Raw genomic sequence first — 21,346 nt, 5'->3', positions numbered from 1 at the left:
ATGGAATATTAGGATGAATGCTTTGTAACAAGCAAAGGAATTATTATGTATATAAAATGTGCTTGTGTGTGTGAAAAAAGGATATTAGTAGTACCAATTTTTATCTAAAATTATTTGACCAACAACTTTTAAAAGTTCTTAACAGAATTAGGAACAAGGCAGTTCAACTTACCTTTGTCAAGTCACCATTGTGTTAAATCTTCTGTACACATTTGTTTCGCCTTGATTATACCATTGCATGCCTGCGAAGGGATTTGCTCAATTATTAGAATGTGTTTCCAAGGTGAAGTAATCACCTTAATTCACTCATTTGAATTAATTTTAATTATCGTCGAAATATCTATAATTTCTCCGAACTTGTAACTATAACAAGCTGAATTTTGGTTTGAATTCAAGTCATACTTGAGAACCTAATATGTGCATTTGTTAATTGCAGATATATAGACATTTACTGTCTCCTACCCTAAAAAAAGTCACATTTTAAGTAAGGTGAGAGAATATTTTTATACAAAAATAATATCTCTTAAATTTATTGAAATGAGTTGTGGATATATAATTATTGAGTCTCATTTCCTCTAGGTGATAAATTGAGAAAGAACATATTAAGGAATGCTAGAAAAGAGTATGTAACTGCTGGTTTTCGTTGTATAGCTTGAAATGATGCTTTATGTTTAGTTAAAAAGATCTAATTATTATAAAGTTATAAGATTGATGTGATGTAACTATAACTCTTCTATGTTAACATAGTTTTTATTTTATTATCATTGACATTAATTCACTTCCCTCTTAGGGATTTTGTAAAAATGTGTACCCAGCGTGTTTATAAATAATACAATTACAATGAAATGATTTTTTCCCTCCATCTCTTTGTGAATAATATCTTTTGAGTTGGTTTTTATAACCCTGTGTATGTTAACACAGGCTCAGCTGTGATGAAAATACTGAGACATTTTCGTTTTCAATGAGAAATAAAATCGATAGAAAATTGACCCCATTTCCTTGAGTGTTGTTGACCAATACCGTTCCCATTGGACGTTTAAATATTTCTCCGTTAAACTGCATTTGAACATTGCCATATTGCAGGAGTAGGATTGCCGTGGAGGATTAGATGATTCGACCGTATCTCTACAGATGGCAGCACAACACGCTTCTGCAATTCCCGAATGACGTCAACCAGATTCGTAGCTATTGTAACGAGGCGGGGTCCTGATCAGGAATGAAAATTTTTTGATTGAAATTATTTCTTTCGATGCTCTGCTGAATTAAATAAGGATTTGCCTAAGCTGTTTTCAAATATTCACTGAAAGTGTGCATGAAAGTTATTTATTTTGCTTGGAATGAAGAAAAAGTTCTGAACTAGAACTCATTACTGATGAATTTAAAAAATATTGTGTTTATTTTTCCCTTGCATTCAACCTGGCGAGGCTACAGTCGTAAAATGACACTAAATGATTAAAGAAAGTTGGAAATGACTGTAGATCGAAGAGGTTGAGAGCGGTTTATATTCTGCCGTTCTCATCGACTTAGCTTCAAAAAATGACTGGTATTGAAATTGGATGGCGGATAATTTTCGATGTTCTTATGGAAGGATGCTGTATCAGCGCTGCGTGACCCGTCTGTCGAGCAGAGCCAACGCCATCCAGTGAACAGAGCTTGCCGGGCCGGAGGTGGGTAGTCATTGGAGGGGAGGGCGTGCGGCAGGGGGCGCTCCGGGGTGTGGGTACGGGAGGCTCCAGTTCGGCGATAGAGGAGGGCTGTCGGCGTACGTGGAGGGGGAAAGTTGAGTATGGGAAGGGGAGGAAGCGGGGGCCTGGAGAGAGAGGGTAAGGGACGACGAGTAGGGGAGTGGGTCTAAGAGACCAGCAGCCGGCGGGAGCAGGCGCTGGAGGTTATCCGAAGAGTGGAGAAGAGAGCATGTTTTTCAGTTTGGCTCAACTCTTAGAGGAATAGTAATGTTACCCAACGTGTCACGATGTGGTGAATGATTGTCGTAGACCCAGTACTTTCAGCTCACGGTCGAGGTAGCGTTAATCAGGTTCCCGTAGAGTGTGTCCAGTGAGCTTGTGTGAGTGCGTGCGTGTGTGTGTAGGGGGAACTAAGGGTGCGTCTCCTCGTACCGGGCTCCAATATCCGTGTGTGCTCGCTATCAAAACTACCTTTATACATATATATTTTTAACTGGACTCTTCGGGAGGAGGAAGAGGAAGGAGCATACAACAGCCTTTCCCAGTTGAGTTCTCATCGGGTCTGGTGAGAGGTTCGGAAAGAGTGCATTACGTCAGTTGTGTCCTGTGCGCCCTGGGTGAGATCGAAAGGAGGCTGAAGGGAAACGCTCCTGCTTAGGAGGTGGGAGACCCAGCGGGGAAGAAGAGAGAGAAGGACGACTTCCACCGTGGACCCACCCTAAAGACGACGCGAGGAAGATCAGTGGCAACCACTCCCATTTTCCTCCCGCATCCAAACTCCCTTCTCTTGCTTCTTCCCTCTCTCTCTCTCTCCCCCTCTTTCCATCCTATCTCTCTTCACCCTCTTTCTCTACGTCTCTCTTCCTAGCACCCTCTCTCTCTCCATCCAATTCCGCTCACCTCTATTCCTCCATAGCCCGAGGTGAAGAGGGCTTATGAAACCACGATCAACGAGCGGATTACGAATTTCGGCCCAAGATAGAGCTCCGGAGAATCGCCAGTTACATTTTTTTCCCGCTGGATCGTCGTCGACGCCCATGCTAAATGTCCTAGCGTGACAATCGTGCTCGTTTTAAATTCTATGTAACACGCTGTGAGTATTTTGTTACGTTCGTACGCACGCAAATTGTCCTTCCCCGGATGGTGAATACTGTGCGCGGCTTCATAATACGTAGTGCCTGCCGCCGGTCCTAGTGATATTCCTTCTCTCGTCCCCTCCCCCACCTAGCCGTGTTCCTCCCCCCTCTGCCTCAAAAAGTCCTCTCTCATACCGCGCCATATTAGCTTCATCTCATTTCACGCGCGCTGAAAGGATTTTTTTCATCCCCCGGAATACTCGCGCGAAATCCGAGGAAAGTTGAAAAGGAGGTGGTGGTGTGTCGGAGCCCGGGGAGTGGATTGGTGCCTTTCCGCCGTCGTTCTTTGCCTCTCTCCCTTACTCGGGGCCAGACCTCATCGCCCGGCCGGGAAGGAAGGGAAAAGAGGCTGGATGTTGTTGATTCCTTGACGCTCGTCGTGCTAGAGTGGACCGAGAAGACGAGAGCCACGGCTACTCTTACCGTGCACCCGGTGTGGCCGCAAAGGGGGAAGAAGGGGCGAGGTTGGCGGTGACTGACTAAGGCGGGCGGGTGGGTGCGTAAAGGTGGCCGGAAGGGGTGTCGGCAGAGACGGTGGTTGTTCTAGGAGATATTTGTGGGCGTGCGGGTGCCACGGTGGGAATATGGGGTGTGCTATGTCGGCGGAGGAAAGGGCCGCCCTGGCCCGAAGCAAACAGATAGAGAAAAACCTCAAGGAAGACGGAATTCAAGCAGCTAAGGACATAAAATTATTACTATTAGGTAAGTGTGAATCCTTATCTCGCCTGTTTTCCAATGATTTCCCCGGGAGAATTGTTATTTACTGTGAGCGTGACGAAGCGATTGTGTGTGAGCACCTCGGGCATCGTGATCCCAGCGAGACTGCTCTTTGGGCCCCCTTTTGTCGTGCAGTCATATAGGTGCACGGAGATTAGCGGCGGCTTCATTATTATCTCGGGATTGTGTTTTCTCTGTTTCGTTATTATACGCCGTGAAAATTCTGTCGTCACTCTTTAATCAATTTGTTCCGACAGCATACGTGCATTTGTCAGAATTACCTACATCCTTCTTTTGGCCGCCATCGTGGGTTTTCCTTTCGATTAAAAGTTACCCCGGGTCCCACACCCTCCCCACTATTCCTGCCGCCCCCTCCCCCTACCGAGTGCGGCAAGTTCGATTCTACGGCTGGGCGGGGCCAAGCGCATGTGTATGCGAGAGAGACAGAGCGAGAAAACGGACAGGGATCTCCGCCAGTGGTTTAATGACTGCTTCATGAAACACGAATTTATTGCATAGTTTTTAAATGAAGTACCATTAGTGTAAGTCGAGACAGTATTCCATATTATAACGGATTATATGGTGTATTCGATTATTATCATATAAAGGTACATACTCCTGAACTACAAACATAAGGCATTCCAATTTTCATATACATCCACTAAAGTAACCTATTTGCATACAAATGGAGGAACAAATCAATTTTTAGATAGTATATGACAGTTGTCGTAAACTTCAAGTCAAGGAAACCAGAGTTATCTATTTTCCTTGAATTTTTGTTGGCTGTACCAAGATTGAGCCTTTTTTATCTGTTAATTGTTAATATTGTAAAAAGTGGCGGTCCCGGCTATAATCTTTTTCTTTTGAGACCAAGCAAGAAAATGGAAATATTCTTACTTGTCTTATGGTGCAAGTGCTGTTTCAGGTGCATCCCATTCTGATACTGAGTTTACGAAGGATGAAGTTTATTATTGTGTAGTAGTAATTCTACTTCTAACCCCTCCTTGCATTTAACATATTATTCCGCTGTTCGAGTGTTTTCATTCCATCATGGCGTCGTGGCAACAGTTGCTAAGGTGATGACGTCACAGGAAACCGACTATTGACCCGTGGAAAGTTAACAGGTTGTGCCTGTGGTATTTACATGTTCTAATGCAATGGTTCCTCTAAAAAGTTATTATTTAAATACCCACGCCTCGCTGTTTGGTATTTTTACCATTTTTCTTAATCTCCGCGTCGGTTTTTTCCTTCTGTACAATATTCTGTGCTTGTGATATGCCCCGCTCGATCGCCATTTTGGTTCATGAATTATTGGTTAAAGAATTAGTATTTTTAATTTAGATATAAGAAATAGTAAAATGGGCCAATAAAATCGGTCTGTGAAATATTAATTATTTTATGAGTAAATTTGGAGAATGTGTGCCAATTACATGCTGTTATATGAATACAATATTGAAATACAATGGCTCCTACTTCCTATTTAATGTACCTAAATTATAGCCGGGCAATGATTTCAAATTTCAGATTTTAATTAAATATGCTCTTGGCTTAAGCATAAAATGTTTTACATTTTCTTAAGTATCACCATTTTATCAGTATTGGACTTATCTCTTTCCACTTCGTTTGTCAAAAATGTCTTTCACCTTTCATTGTGGCTTTTTATTTTAAAATTATATATAATAATGCATTTATGCCATTTTATGCCTGTTGAATATATATTCCACGATTTTCAACATGTACTTCGTTCATTTTCTGTCTGTATACTGCAATGTGACACGTAATCAGGTGCCATTAAAATTGATAAAATATTAGTAAAAATGCCAATCTCAGTTCATAGTCTTTAAGTATCCCTACTGCCCCGACGGATACCATCTCCCATAGATCAGCTCTGCTAGAAACAAAACTTGGAGGTATATTTTGGAAAAAGTAAGCACAACTTCAGATTTTATATGCATATTTTTTTTATTCTGCAGTATTCTAAACTTGTTGTGAAATATTTGTTTTTAATTTTGTGCTTATCTTGAAAAAAAGTATCACTGAAACATCCTGACAAATCGTTAGCTAGATCGTAGTTCAGAATTCGTTATCATTGATGTTTTCTAGCGGATAACGAGCCATGATCTCCATGTGAACCTGTAGCATTCAAATGCATTTACTGCTCATTCAAAGCATTGCAGTGGTATTAATTTCTTTGCAGCAGTTTTCACGTGGCAAAATTACGCATTTTGCTGTAACTGTATTGCATAGTCCTCTGACTTGACAAATACGTCTTGTTGCCTCCTGGACATGTTGCATGTAATCCACTCATTGAACTCTGGCGATTATTGATGCAGTCGAGCTCGGTGTCGTTCACGGGATAAGATAGCCTGGAAATGCGATCGTCATCTTACTTACTGGAAAATCGAAATTTGTGACAATAGATGATGCTGAGAATTTGTAATGTCGATTGCTTGAGTAAAAAATTGTGAAAATATTCTCATCCAGTTTCAATTTTCACTTATTGGAGTTATTTTTACGCAGAAACGAAGGCATTCACGGGGTAATTTTCCTCGGTCAGCCATTTTAGCAATATCGCGGGTCGACTGTGGTCGGTACTTGCCACTCTTCATTGAGCGCACAAAGTCCATTGAGATCGCGTATGTTCCTAGTGAATGAACTCATTGCTTTTTTCTCAATGGAACGAAGCAAGGCTTAGGAAATGTCAAATGGCGTAATATGGCTGAATCTATCAAGCGTTCAAAAGCCGCTTTCCTTAATATGTTCATTCGGTGAACACCATTTATAGTAGTTATTTGGCTTATTTTTTTCAAGATTTTGGTCTTGTTTTTTGGAAGTCACAGATGCCAAAAGTTCTTGAAGGGGCAACAGGTGAACATTACATGACGCGTTTAACATAATTTGCATTTCCTTTCATGTGATATTTATTTTATTATTTTCCTTGCCTTTCGATTGGTTATACGTTACCTTAGTTTTCTGTTTATTTTTATTCTAATGTTAATTGGATCCATAATGTTCACAAACATGGCACTATTATCAAGTAAGTCTTTTATCTATATAAAATGGGAAAGTTGAAAAATTGCACTGTAAACTGAGATCGACCATCTCAGGCAATGTGCAGTCTACGTGTATTACTGCTGGTCATATTTTACGAATATACCTGTTCTTTCGTAAAAATTATATCATCTAATAACATATAAGTTCGTAAATACGGCGTTATTTAAGAATACGTTGCTTTTCCTTGGTCTTCTTGTCGCTACATTTTCAAATTGAAGATTGAATGAGGTACGAATTCTGAGGGAATTTTATTGGGTACACGATATACCTCAGTGAAATGTCGTGGATGGCTTATGGGGAAAGTGATAAATCAGTTCCCTGAGGATTTCTGAAATATTTAAAATATCATCCATTTTTTTGAGGGTGTTGAATGAATAATGAGGGAATTCAATGATCTGATAATAATCGAGGTTTATTCATTCAAATTTGGTGTTATTCCCTAAAATATGAAGGATAATAAGTTATCCTGAGATAAATTGCGGCTGTAAGGTTACAGTGCTGCTTTCTATGCTACCACAATTCTGATTTTCATCTTCCTTTATGGCCATTTAGTCGCGATAAATGCGAATTACACTTTTTTATTATTGCTTTAATTTTCCTTTTTTGACAAAAATAAACTATAAAGAAGAAGTTTTATAAGAAGGAGAATATTATTCCACATTTATTAGTAATTCACTACCCTTGTCTGAAGACTTCGTCAGTCCAGATAATAGGGAAGAAGGCTCGCGATTGATATGGAAGAGGAAATTGTGTCACAAGCCATTCAGAGGAGGTTTTTGCCTGAAATAAATTGTTTACTAAGTAAATTTTAAACAATATGTCGACTCATTAGATAAAGTCATTCATCGATTTTTGTTGTTGTACAAGTAGTTAACTAATGAAATTTTTCTTAAAAAAATGTATTTTCTTTCAACTATTTTCCTCCTACAACCGCCATTAAGTGCCAAAAGCTTAAAATAAATGAGCCCGATAGCGGAAACACAAAAACTGTATGTCCAAATAAACCAAGACAAAATTAAGGGTAAGATAGTGATGTGTGTCTTTATGTTTTTAAATGGCATGGATTTGTAGTTTTCGTACATTTACCTCTAGGGGTTTACAGATTAGGGTTGTGCGATATTCAACAATAGGCCAGAACCCAGGCCATTGGACCACTTGACGGCCAAATCTGTGGCGAGGTAAGGTTATACGATCTCCACATTTCCGAGGTAAAAATGCGTAAGTTATTATGCTCGTACCCATTTTATTTCGATAAATATTTTTATATATGTATTAAATTTACACCCTTGAAGTTTCACTGGGTGAATAGTGGCTTTGAGTAGGCTGAAGACCGAGATAGAAGAACCCACTATCGTGATAGATCAAATATCGATTTATAAGAGCAACTGATTCAAGACACCGGTATCGATATGAGCACCAGGTCCCCTATAATCTCTCTTCATTAATCATTAGGAGATATTTCTCTTACAAATGGTGTCGTGATAATAAGTCAGTAGGGATGGAAGAATATTGGAAATAACTCACCAAGGTCGGCTAAGAGGTATCTCAGAGCTGGAATTCCGGTGACAGTGCGAGGGAGGTGGGTATGTTTTGGAAGACCTGGTGGTTCTGGTGGGTTGTTGTCAGAGAAGCATTGTTCAAATCGTATATGCAAAAAGGCGGTCAGATCTAACTTCTTCAAATTGAATCACTTTTTACTTTGTTTTTCAGGAATTTTAATTTAACTGAAAATAATAGGATTTGTGCGTTTCTGTGTTTCAGTTATATTTTCTAATCTTTTGAGTAAAGATCGTCTATCTTTCATTATTATTTAAATGATTCATCAAAAATTTCCCCTTTTAAACGTGTTACTTCTGCATTAGTTATCTCACTTTTTCTTGTTTTGGAATACCTAGGCAGTTCAGTAAGTAAATCGTTTATTCTCTAGGAACTAGGCGAATATGAAGCAAGTGTTTGGTGAAATAGAAATCCAGTGACTATTCTAACAAATTACTTCCTCCGAAATTCACCTTCAGTTTGCTTCATCGATTAGTTTTCGTTATGAATTGATCCCAATTCTTTTTATATCTCTCCTTTGATTATTGGTCGCCTATGATAATCGGCATTCGGTATAAGAAGTTTCTAAGTCGGTTCCATTTTGGGAGCGTCCTAAGATTTTTTTCGAGTAGGCACCCATGTTGGACGAGTGCATCCTGAGAGACTTCAAGTGTGTAATTTCATCGTCATCTTCCCCGACATTCTTCGGGTGGTGCGTATAATCTGCTAGCCATGCCATGCCGTTCCTTCAACTGTGACATTGCAGCGGCCTCAAAAGTGATGCATTCTTTTCTGTTGTGGTTTAATAGATTCTGCTACTAACAAAAAGTATTGTGTACAATCATAAAACCTGGCTATTCCTATTTTTAAAATGTAATTGAGAGCGATGATTTACAGTCGCGGATTTTAATTGAAGATGAAGTCGGTCCATTTGTTCACGAAGTACTATGGAAATGCTATTCTTAGATCAGACGCTACCTAAATAATTACAAAACTAACATCCATCAATTAAAGTGAAATTTTCAAAATGAATACACCGTTCTAATTCTTATGGACCGCTATTTGATGCAGCGATCTTTCTCTAGTATTTAAAATATTGTTGTCGTTTAAGTGAGCCGACAACAGAAATCCGTAGATAAATGATTATCACATGAATGATTTTGTCCTGTTGGTTTCTGATTCCATGGTGATCATCTATTATCTTTAGGAAGTAAACTCTTGTAGGCTCTTATCATTAATGACAACAAATCAACTCCTTAATTCAAGTAAACCTGAGGTTATCAAAAATATTTTTTAACTCTTTGCGAGTGAATTCCCAAAGGCCCAAAATCAAAATCACTGAAAATAAAATAACAATCGCAAGTGGCACATTCGATTGCCCCTTATGATAAAGTGTCCTTAAAATGTGATGTCGTTAGGGAAACCTCGAGTCCAGTGGTGCATAGGTATCTCATTAAGCATCCCGGCCTAATGGAATTTCGGTGGTTCGACACTTTCAACAGAAACAATTTCATTAGCTTGAAACTCAATAGATTTCTTCATTTGTCCCCAGCGTAAACTGAAATTCTGAAAAACGTATGCGTTGCTTGACTCTTCATTGAAGTTGAGAGGGCATCGCGGTGGCCTCAAATGTGAACCATTCCGAACGCCTATTTGAAAGTGCTACTAGAAATTAGGCACTCCCCATTTAACGTGACAGTGCTCACGTTTGCCACTTGTGCGCTAATGGTAGACGTCTCACTTTGAGACGCTTACTGCAGGAGTTGCCACTCTAGCAGGAAGACATTTCAGTTTTCAATCCAGTAGGCGTTGCGGAACGAAATTGCACTTAATTCTCCTTCTGAACAACAAAACTCACTGACGCGACTTGCAATTACCTTCATATTAACGCGGAGGGCAATTATCTTCATATTTTGAAAAAACAACTCCATGTTGAAGGCGTTGCCTCCAAATTGTATATCGGTCGAATATGAGTGCGACACTAGTTCACGGAATGGGCTCACTAACTTTCGCAAAGTCCCTTCTCGCCCGCGGGCAAATTCATGAGGCTGATGTAGTTAAAATGTAAAACTCGGAGGAGTTTTTCCTCTCTTACCTTTAAGAATGGACTGATATTCTCAGTCATTTAATCCTTTGGTTGTGTCAGCATCAATCACTTTACCGAAAAATTGAGATAGTCACTGTACACTTCGACCGTCTAAATTGTTCGTGAACTCTTCAGCGGTGTCAGGCCGTATGTTTCGCATATTCATAAGTGCACCCACCCCTTAATTTTCCACTTTCTTCCTTTTAATTGGAAATGGTTTCCAAGCCGTTTTCCTGGAACTGCTTCATGATTAAAAAATATAGCACTTTGTAATGTCACTCAATAAGTTTTAGTGCGATGCAATTCGTTGCAGCATACAAACACAGGGTGTGGAATTAATGCTGTGTAGTAGATTTAAGAAGTGTTATTTCCTTCTTATCTCGGAGGATTTATTGTGTTTAGTCCAATTATTGCCCTTTCAATTGCATCTTGATGGTTTTGCAGTCAAGCGTTCAAAAAGTTCGAATTGAAATTTCCGTGATCTGAAACCATGCAATAGATTCCCATTCCCAAGGCTTGATTTCCCAAGTTGACTGTTAGTTCTATTTTAGATTCCCAATGGACTTCAAACAGTGTTCGCTTTAAGATTTGTATCAACAGCCAGATGAAACGCTCAACTGGCGCCTTTCAGTAAGATTAGACTAATGACGATGCCGGACTTCCTCCCGTCCTTCCTTTCTTATTTCCCTGATTCTTATCTTGTCTGAGTTATCCCACTATCTTCAAATTACGAAATCGACTTCCAGTGTGGTGGGCCTTCCTCAAACACACGTTACTCTTTCGATTCCTACAAAATCGTCTGCCTTCTTGTCATTGTCCATTAGATGATGATGGCAGTGCAAGTATACTGGCTTCTCTTGTCCAGGGTCCGAGTTCAAATCCCGGTGGTGGCAGATTTTGGGTTAGAGGATTCCGACTTCTGCGTAGGCCTATCGGATGGAAGGTTGTAACTTGTTGACTTCTCCTTAACTCCCAGTAGTTCTTCTATCCACGATCCTCAAACCACCTGGGTGTTGTAATAGACCAAGACAGCAGGGTGCCTCCCTTTGTAACTTACTATAATTACTTCTGTCATTCACTTCAGATCGTAGTTAGTTTATCGGGAGTCCAGCCTTCCCAACGACACAGCCTTACTTGCGTGTGCGTGCGACTGTGGATTGCAGGATGGTCTTCCTCATTTTTCACTTACCACCCCAATCTCTCCATTTTCTGTCATTTTCAATTGTTACTTTGAAATAAGGGATACTATTTCAGGTTTTACTAAATGGAATCCCTTCATGATAGGGTCCAAAGAAAGAAACCGATTCCTCAATAATGTTTACTCACGAATGATGTTCTTGTTTCCTTGCCCACTTGGGTATATATTTCTTCGCCTAAATTTTTCCTGTGTCCAGGATTCTTCCCTTCATCGGTGGTCTGTTGTGCGCCGTTAATTGTCATTTTAACGCAATAAGTAGGCTTTTAAAGAATGTTATATTAACCCTTAATGGGTATTCTTCGTTTATGCTGTCAGTTCTAAAAGACGTCGGATTATTTCTCACCACTATTTATGAAACCTGTGGTTTTCAATTCCGAGAGGCTGAATTTTTTAATAATGAATAAGGACTGATCTGAGATGAACATAGAAATTAGGCTTGTTAATATTTGATGAGAGAAGACGCTTTGCTTTTTCACTTAAAAATTTATTTATTACGACCTAGGTTTCGTTACAGCGTAGCATCTTCAGGTGAACCTGAAGATGTTACGCTGTAATGAAACCTAGGTCGTAATAAATAAAATTTTGCGTGGAAAAGCAAAGTATCTTCTTTCATCATGAAGGATTTCCACCATGTTACGCCTGAAACTGTGTCATTTGTTTATATTTAACCACTTCCAAGCTCACCCGAGAGTGGGCATTTTATTTTATATGTCTCGTTAAGCTGTGTTTGATAATACGTGGAATTGTTTAGGAGGTCTGACGGGGGTAGAACACTTAACTTTATAAATAAGATCCACGAACAATATCAACAGGAGCAATAACTTTGTTTTCTTTCACAAGGGAAACAAAAATACTGATAGTGAGTTTGTTTCTCCGATGGTCGTTGATCCACTTAAATGTTTTTCTTTCGTTCGAAATTAAACATTGGCGCGCGGCAATGAAGAAATATGTATCCTTAGCTACTTTATGACTTCACCGCTCAAGCTCCCCAGTGCTGTTTATATCTTATCCGAGGTGTGCGATGAAACTTAACTTTTAAAAATGGCAAGTTTCTGTGAATAAACACATTAGTTCATGAGAATAACGGAATGCGCTGCTTATTATTTGGTTATAGTAACATGGAAGAGAAATAATTCGCTATGTTCTACAGTTGGATTTTCCAATTTTTATTGCTTTTTCGTTTAGGTCCTGGTTTTTTATTTCCAACCTTTTCCACTTAACCGTCTTATCAAATTTACAGTTAGCTACAAAAACAATATTAAAAGTTGTAATTTGTAAGGATTTAAGAATAACAACTTCCGGTGCGTCAGGTTTGATTAGGTAGATAGCTCGACCGTCTGCTAACCGAAAGGTCGTAGGAAAAATGACCATGCCCAAAGCGCTAATTTGGTTTCGGCCCCTGGGAAACATGATATCAAGGCTATGGGTGCCCCATCAGAATCCTTAGGGTATTCGGACCAGGGGATTGAGAGAAATGGCGTAACGGTCACTTCAACGGAATCGCCCGCTGGCATGCACATGAATGAGACAATTTCACAGGGCCAAAATCACTTGCCTAAACTAAATGATTTTTATAATTGCAAACTTATCACATTTCTGTGCACACCAATTGTCGCAGCTTCCTCGAAGAGTAAGTAAAAGCTAATTAACAGCTCTAGTGTGAGAGTGAATTATTTGGACACATACCATTTAGTCGTGTTGCAGCACACTACCTGGACAAGACTGTCCCAACTGTGTCGTCAATGTGGACTAGTTAAATGTGACAGAAAATAAAAGCCATTTCTACCTTCGGGAACGTTTCCTGAACCAACTATTGTTGAAAAGTTTCCATTCCATCTCTTTATTATGTTACTGTATTATGTTTCAAGGGTGATGATTGGTACAAGTGGCAAATTTTGGAGGTATTTGTTTCCTTTTAGACCACCCTAATAAATAAATAAATAATAAAATGAATACCGCAATGAACTTTCATAAAAAGTCTTCGGGTTCATTTTTATATTACCTTTCGAGGAATAGCTACTTTTATTCGCACAAGAACTTTTACGATAGATTGGGAGTTTCTTTTTCCGTTAGAAGGGGATAGCAAGAGTTTTATCATTCGTTTGGCCCCACGCCAGGGAGACATCATGAGGAATTTGTCTAAGCAAGTAAGTGTTTTCGACCCTGTGGAAGGAGCAAGCGTCTGCTCCGCCCCGTTGCGGCACAAACCGCGAGGAGTGCAAGCAGAAAAAAACGGAAAGAGAACGGGAGAGTGACTCGTTTTTCATTGTCCCCATCCTTGATTCCGTCTGTAACGAGTGTCGTTGTTGATGCACGTAATTGTCTACGGCGACAGCGAATAATGCCGCCGCGTAAACCGCGTTCGAGGCAGTAAATGTTTTAACGCCTCCCGGCCCCGGGTTGTGGGTGCAACCCTCCCATCCATTCACCTTTCTTCACCCCAATTCGTAAGCAGTATGTACTCCTACCTCCCCCATCCCCTCTTTCTCTCTCTGGTGCCCTCAAATCCCCTCTGTCGCACTCGCCGCCCCTCCTCCCCGCCTGCCTCTCCCTAACCCCCTCTCTCCCTTTCCGGTCTCTCTTGGCCAACACGGCTCCCCCTTCGATATCCCTCTTTTGCACCGCTGCCCTCTTACCTCTTCGCCCCTCCATCCCCAACGCTTTCTTCCCCCCGCCCTCCTCCTCAACCCTCTCACTTCCCCCCCCCCCGCCTGGACTCGTCCCAGACGTATTACACCGTCAACACACTCCTCCACCTCCAATCTTACTCGCAAGCCCTCGGCCCCTGCTGTCCTCCGCCAAGTCCTCACTATCGTGTCGTTTACGTCCACTCCCTCCATCCCCCATCCACCCTGCCCCCGTCCAATCTCGCCAAAACCGGCGCTCGAGGGTTGATGTGGGGACTTGTCAATACCATATTTATTTTCTTGAGGGCCAGACGGTTCTTCAGTTTTCTTCTAGTATGCATTGTTTATTCATGCTTCATTCTGCCCAAATTTTCAAGACCGCAGTATGAAACCGCGATCCGAGAAGTTGTGTGGAATATGCGGTAATCGTGTAAAAAGTGTAGTGCGTATTCGCGTTTTTTGTGAGCGCGGTGATCGTTTCGATAATTTCAAATCACTGCTATTTGCTCCGGTTTTATTTTCAAAAAATACTATATATGAATCAAATGCCATTTCTTTATCACATGAGGTCAAGCGATTAAAATTCCTTTCTTGTTCGCCCATAACCCACATTAATTTGACCAGCTGATTTAGCGCGGTGTCTGTTGGATAGTTCCGTTAGACCGTTTTTGGTACCTCATCGTTTCATCGTTCACTTTGATCGTCTATTATGAGCATGGGCATATTCAGTGAGTATTAGTTTGGGCGTGATCAGTTAATAGGCTCCTCGGCATCGTGGATACTGATGAGGTAAAATGAGCGATTTAGAATTGTCTACTGAGTATTTGCTACCAATTGTTTCAGAAACCATACTGTTTGTTATCCCTAACTCTCATGCGTAAATGTACTCTTATGAATATTCCCGCGATCCCTGAATGTGTCATGCTCTGTTCATTTGTTGCATGCTTGAATGAATTGTCACAATTGTTAAATAATAATGGCGATTTGGCAGTTTCATTTTAATATACCATCATGGTTAGTACACTTATAGTCACAAAAACTATTGAGGATACTCAATATGAGGAGCTTATGCTTATATAATATTCTTGAAACTTTCGAGGGTAAAGTGAGAAAACCTTGAAAGATCGGCATTAATTTATTAATCAAATGCGGACTACAGTTTTCATACTGGATTTGGCCCGCAAATTTTGTCTTGAGATAGAGGTTGTTGATTAAGAATGTGCAAGCTCTTTGGCATTTATCGACTTGGGACTGCGATATCGCCATATTTTCTGTTTTCAGAACAGTGAACCTTTCATAAATTGGTAACGAAATACACCATTAGCAATTATTGCTATTTTGAGCGCATGCAAACCACTATTCATTTTCTGTGGCTTCGCTGAAAATGAACAATCATTATTCGACGCCCATTTGCCAGGAAGAAGAATCTTTTCTTTTTGTGTTAGCTTTTATCGCCCTGCGTATGAAGTGTTAATGTACGTCGATGGTCCTCGCAATCGGCCGTAAAATTCCAGTGCGGGTGCTAAAAAGCTCAGTCGAGGGCTTTACACATTAATTTGAATGTCCACCCTCCTTATCAAGTTAAAATTTTTCTTGGACCAAAATGAGTGGTAACGTCCGTTTTGGAGTTCTGTAGTAATTTGATCTAGTTCTGCAAATTGAAGTTGGAAGGGGCTAGGAATAATAGATGGGGTCGAAATTTGAGTTCCAAAAACTTTATACATTCAACTTGATGTACAGCGGCATCTTATTTATTTCACGATCCCTTAAATCGTAAGTATTTTCAACCAATACATTTTTACTTAGTTTATATTTTTCATGGGGGACGTGGAGCAGTCCAGTCGGTAGAGCCCTCGGATACTGACCGAAAGACCCGGGTTAAATTCCAGGTTGCGCCTCTGTGGACCTTCAGCTTTACCCAAGCTGTGTGATTTTTCGATTACCAGATCTTCCAGGGAAACCATTGGTGGCACATGAGAAGGAACTGCCCCCCCCCCTACCTTGGCATGTGAATTTCACATGCCGTGCAGTTCGGCTTAGTAGCTGTACGTGAGTGGGCTCTACCCTCAACTTAGGGGCAAACTTTCGAGTTGATAACTGTGGTTTTTTGGTTACAATTTTAATGGAACTTAAGTAACTTGACTCTTTTTTCATAAAAAATACCGTTACAGTTTGTCCCTTATCTTCTAATTAATTATTGCTCGGAATGATTTTCAGCTACAAGATATGATCAGTATTGAAGACCGTCCGTACTGGGTGCATATCTTTTGAAATGTACGATAGTTAGGACCCCATTTCGTGGTCAAGTTAAGGTGGCTACCAGGAATTGCCATGTAATTTGCCTGCAGTAGTTATGTCGTCGGTAATTCGTTTGCCTTGTCAACTAAATAATCTAGAATTGAATTATTGGCTCGTAAAATCCGAGACTGTCTCTGGCATAATGGTTACGTGTTGTTGGGTTTCATTGTCTCACTCTTCTCGTCTTACATTCGTCAAGTTTAAGCCTAGAAATGATTCTATCGAGCATTTCCTCTTTACCGTTGTTTAACCATATCGAGTGTTAAAAGGAAAACTTCGAGCATGAATAATAATTTAGGATCGTTGCCAGTTTTGTGCTTCGATAACTGCTGTCCCCTTGCGTACCCTTGCGAAATTGAAGTGGTGAAATGGCAGTCCCTATTTTCGAAGATGTTTTTCGGGAAAGGATGGTGAGCATTTTAGACACCGTTGGGGTCACGCGGCTCTTGCGGAAGCAGCTGTCCTTCTTTCTCCTCTCCGTCTTTTATCCTCAGGGATCCTTTCCCTCCCAGTCTCTACTTGCAATGTGCCTCGCCATACACTCTCAAAACATACCTCTCTTCCTTTGCTAATCTCTGCCCTCGGTCCGCTCCTGCACAGCCGCTCGCCCCCCCACCCCTCATCGATTCGCCGCATCCTCCCGCCAGGGCCGTTCCAAGAGCAGCCTGCCAGCGCACACCGGCGGCCATTTGCGGCGGCCCCTAGTTCATTATTTATGGCACGATTGGTAGGGCACCGCGCTATTGCCATTGCCCATTCATGCCCTATCGAAAAATTAATGGCAGCTTTAATCTCGGCTCTATTCTCCGTTCAAATGATCACGATATATGGATGTTGTTTGCGTGGTCGAGGTTTGATTTAAATTGCAACAGAATCACATTTGACGAAATAACGTATTGGTGGTGAAGTAGACGTGGTTAGGAAGTATGACGTATCGATATGTGGTGTCGATATTTTAGAACAAGTTTCTAGCCGTTGATATTTTAGGAGAAGTTTCTAGCCGTTATTTCTGTATCTACAATATACCTGTGGAAAGACGTCAGAGGACACCCACCATTAATAGTGGGAAGTGAGGACAGATTTATTCATGAAGGAAAAACAAGAACTATTGATCAAAACTAGTAGTTTTTTCAACCTTATTAATTTCCTGACAAAATAGAATTTAAATCGCATATAATGTAAGGCCCGAAGTTTAGGAATTGAAGAATATGCCTTCGGTTTTACAATCCGAGTCGATTGTCCTTTTACCAAAACTGACAGAGTTATAGTTTCAGTTTCTCTCTTCGTAAAGTACTACAAGGGCTTCCAAATTAATTCATAAATTGGCCTGGTAATATCTTATTTCCGTTACATTTTTGGGCAAGTCGAGTGTCATCTTTGAAACTAGGTCATTCTTTTATTGCCAAATTCCCTGGCGGTCCCATCGCAGTGGCTAAAAATTCCGGACTTAATCTAAGAAACGTGGATTCCTGTAAAAGGTCGATAAAGTATATGGAACGGGAGGCTATTATTCTGAGCAATATCATCAGCGAGAGAGGAAGCTGAAGTGGTAGGGATCTTGGAATGAGGTATTCGCCCCCATCTCCGAGCGCGTCTGCAGTAGTTGTTTCGGGGACACTAAGTAGGATGGATGAAACTAAATGGGGATTCCTGAGTGCAAACCATGGACCCGAGGGAAGCCCTGCATCATGCGTGGATCCCTCCGTCGGGAATTCTGGCAATTACAGTTAAAAAAAGTGGACATCGGCAGATTCTCTCCGAGCGCATGACGACATTTTCCTCATTGGACGAGGAACGCACCCTAATTTTCCATTGAAACTGGATTCTAAACATTGTCGTCTCGAGTTAACCGGCGAAATTACGTCTCACTCCTAATTAATCCCCGAGCGGTGTACCTTTCACCCTCCACATTGATTAAACCGTCCTTTGGAGGATGGGAAGCGAGAGGACGGGTATGGCTTCGAATTTCGATCGCTGCTCACATCTTGAATGTTTATATATTTTCGAAGCCGCTTCGATTCACTTAAACCCCGCCGGGTTAGTGCACTTCGCACCGTTCACGGTACCCATCGCCATACGGTGACTCTCAGTATGTGCAACTCGCCCCGGCGGGCGAGATGGCGCGAGAACTCATGGCCACACACCTCCATTTACGCCCTAACTATTTGTCTCTCTCTCACTGTTTTATCTCGTGTATGTTGCTGATATCTGAAAAATATGGAAATCAGTGACGCATGAGGTTCAGATAATGGGTAGTTTAGTTTTTAACGCCTCTAAACATTCAGGATCATTAGAAGTATCACTTTTGGGTGTAAAAGTCTTGTAACTTGTGATCAAATGCGAGAAATTCTGAAATTTTAAATGTTTTGCCCAAGGCTCCCAAGTCGGTGGTCCTTGTGTTGTGGATGTATTTCGTAGGGTCATAAAACACCTGAAAGGTTCGATCCGATACCTATGATGCTTTCCCACACGTACGTATAATCAAGAAGCATCTCCATTGTCTTCATTCGGTTAAAAACGGAACTCCAGCAAATTTGCAACGTCAAACCTGAAATTATAGGTTTGGGATATTATCTTTTCTGAGAGTTAATTTGTTAGGCTAGCAAAACCCCGAAAACCGCGGGTAAATTAGTTCATGAAGTGGAATTTTCCATTAGCTAGAACTGTTACAGTGCCTTCAGCCCATGATTAGCTTACCATTTAAATCCTATCAACCCAGTTAGAGAGAGAGAGCTCGCCTGCACGTGCTTGTTATACCATTTGCTAGTTCCAACCAGAACAACGAAAGTTTTTAATTTCCCTAATGAAATTGTGATCTGAAAAAATTGACTTTTTGCGTAAAAAGCTAAGGAACACCCATCAAGGTCTAAAGCGTACCGTTCGTATTTTTTCTCTTGACAAAGAAATATTGTACTCCGAAATCAGTAAATTAGTCAGCTCAATTACAACTACTGCTGTATTACAACGTCAGTGTTGATTCTCAATCCCTGATTTTCCCTCTCACCCCCTATCTCTACTACATCTCTCTCCCTCTTTCTTTCTCACCGTCTACGTCTCGCTTTCCCTTTTCGTGTCCTCCACCTCGTGCCTTCGGCCGCTGATTCCCCATTCTTTCCCCTTTGGCCCAATTCCCACACCCATCGTCGCACTCTACCATCCGCTGCCTTTCTTCCCCCCCCCCCCCCGCCATCAGCCATCCCTCCCCCAGAATCACACTAACTTGGGGGAAAAGGAAGGCGATGGAACCGTGTTGTTGAACCGGCAAACTATATTCATCTGCTTGAGGAAACTATGACTTTAATCGTTTTCCAGATGATGATGATGAGTCTTTTGATTTTTCCATTCCATTCGTGATACGCTGTGGCCTTTCCATAAATTGTCAGAGGGGCTGGATGGATCACTTTTAGCTCCTCTTGGAGTGATTTGAGGGCCGCTGTTATCACGGAAAGAGGTGGTAGATTACTGAAGTGAAAGAGGAATAAGCGTGGTTCGGGGTATTATTTATGGGAAATGTGAGCGTAGAGGGCCATTTTGTGCGCAACGAGTTGCATACTCCCTCATCTTGTATTTTCAGTTTGCGTGTAAACTGTGAATAAACGATAATGCTTTAAGAAAATGAAACACGCATTTTTTATTTTTTTTTAGTTCATTGTACCCTCGTTTAGCACTCATCCATATTTTGCGTCATGGTTTCCACAGTCGACATTGAGCATCTTATTTAACTTCATCGAATTTTTCTATGTTTTGCGTTGCATTTATAGGCTGCGCTAAATGAGGATGAAGAATAATACATATTTCGTTGGAGGATTAGATCTCTTCAACAGTGAGGTATTCAATATTGCGGTAAACATTTTAAATACAAGATGGGAATTTATTTTTTTCTTTGAGAAATACGAGAATATATTCGCACGAGATTATCGGGAGTGTCATATTATAACAATTTGTTCGATTTCCGGCAAAATGTTCATTGAATACTTTTTTATCCACCTTTTTACAGAATTGTATTAATATATACATGCGCGAGTTATTCTTCATGTTCCCCTCAGGCGTTCACAATGTGAGTCGCTATTTAAAATCGAACTGATATAGAATAACCCGTCGAGCCTTATACATAGTTTTAAGCGGTTTTTGTGGATATGATGTTGCAGAAAATTTTCTTTTGAAATAAATCATTTGATCTCTTAGAGATTTTTATGCATTCTAACTTGGAAAGTGGGATGAATTTGACGCGATTGTGTTTACGCGAATGCTTTCGTTTCGATGCTCATCTCCTTCCCTGATTGGTTGAGCGAGCACCGCCGGAATGCTAGAAAACCCTGCCCTTACGATGGACGTCCTCCTAGTGCGAGTGTCTCGTTTAAGCGACCATCAAGTTACGCCTTTCAGTAACATTAAATCTTGAGGGGAAATACCATTTAACTAAAACGCAGTATTTTACTTTGTATTTAAACTGTTAAAACAATGAATAAGAGCTGTTGAGTTTTTGAGCGTCTACTTTCTAAATTGGATGCTTCCTGTTTTGTGGCTTGCAGACCACATGCGTCATCCCCTTGGCAGAATGACGGTATCGACGGATTTGAACTAACATATTAGCAAGCGTGTCTGGCGATCGGAGAGGTGGGAAATTGCGTGCGGCATTTTTCATTGGCGTGAATAGTGCCGTGATTGAATGGAAATTACGCGTCAAGTTGTTTGTTCTCTTAATGAAAATATTCAATCGCAATTTCTCTTCGGTGCCTATTCGAGTATTTTGACTCATTTGAGCGAAGGGCGTACTCTCCGCCTGGTATTGTCATTAGAGCCGTGCCCTTTTTGTTTTCCCTTTCCGTCCTTCAAGGTTTAAAGGTTGGTTGAGTTTACTTAATTTGATTAAGGATTTATTTGTAATAAAAATAGTACTGCTATTGCATTTTGTTTAGTACAGCTTGAGTTTGTGCAAGAGGCTTAGTTCTTATATATTCATTGGGGAAAATAAAAAATGTGCTGTTATTGGGGTGACGAGAAAAGAA

The 21,346-nt window shown here is 40.8% G+C and overlaps 1 protein-coding gene across 1 annotated transcript in view; it reads left to right on the top strand.

Moving 5' to 3' along the window:
* Window positions 1–1,872: 1,872 nt before the first annotated feature.
* Window positions 1,873–21,346, top strand: part of Galphao (G protein alpha o subunit) — a 239,364-nt gene continuing 219,890 nt past the window's right edge. The window contains exon 1 of the mRNA XM_071588259.1: window positions 1,873–3,523. Within this exon, the coding sequence (XP_071444360.1) occupies window positions 3,406–3,523 (118 nt within the window). The 5' untranslated portion in view covers window positions 1,873–3,405. The remainder of the gene's footprint in view (window positions 3,524–21,346) is intronic.

This window comes from Hetaerina americana, unplaced genomic scaffold (genome assembly GCF_022747635.1).
Source record: "Hetaerina americana unplaced genomic scaffold, ioHetAmer1.1.p SCAF_3, whole genome shotgun sequence".
Classification (NCBI taxonomy): Eukaryota; Metazoa; Arthropoda; class Insecta; order Odonata; family Calopterygidae; genus Hetaerina; species Hetaerina americana.
Note: the sequence above shows the minus strand (reverse complement) of the source record. Positions and strands in the feature narration are given on the sequence as shown.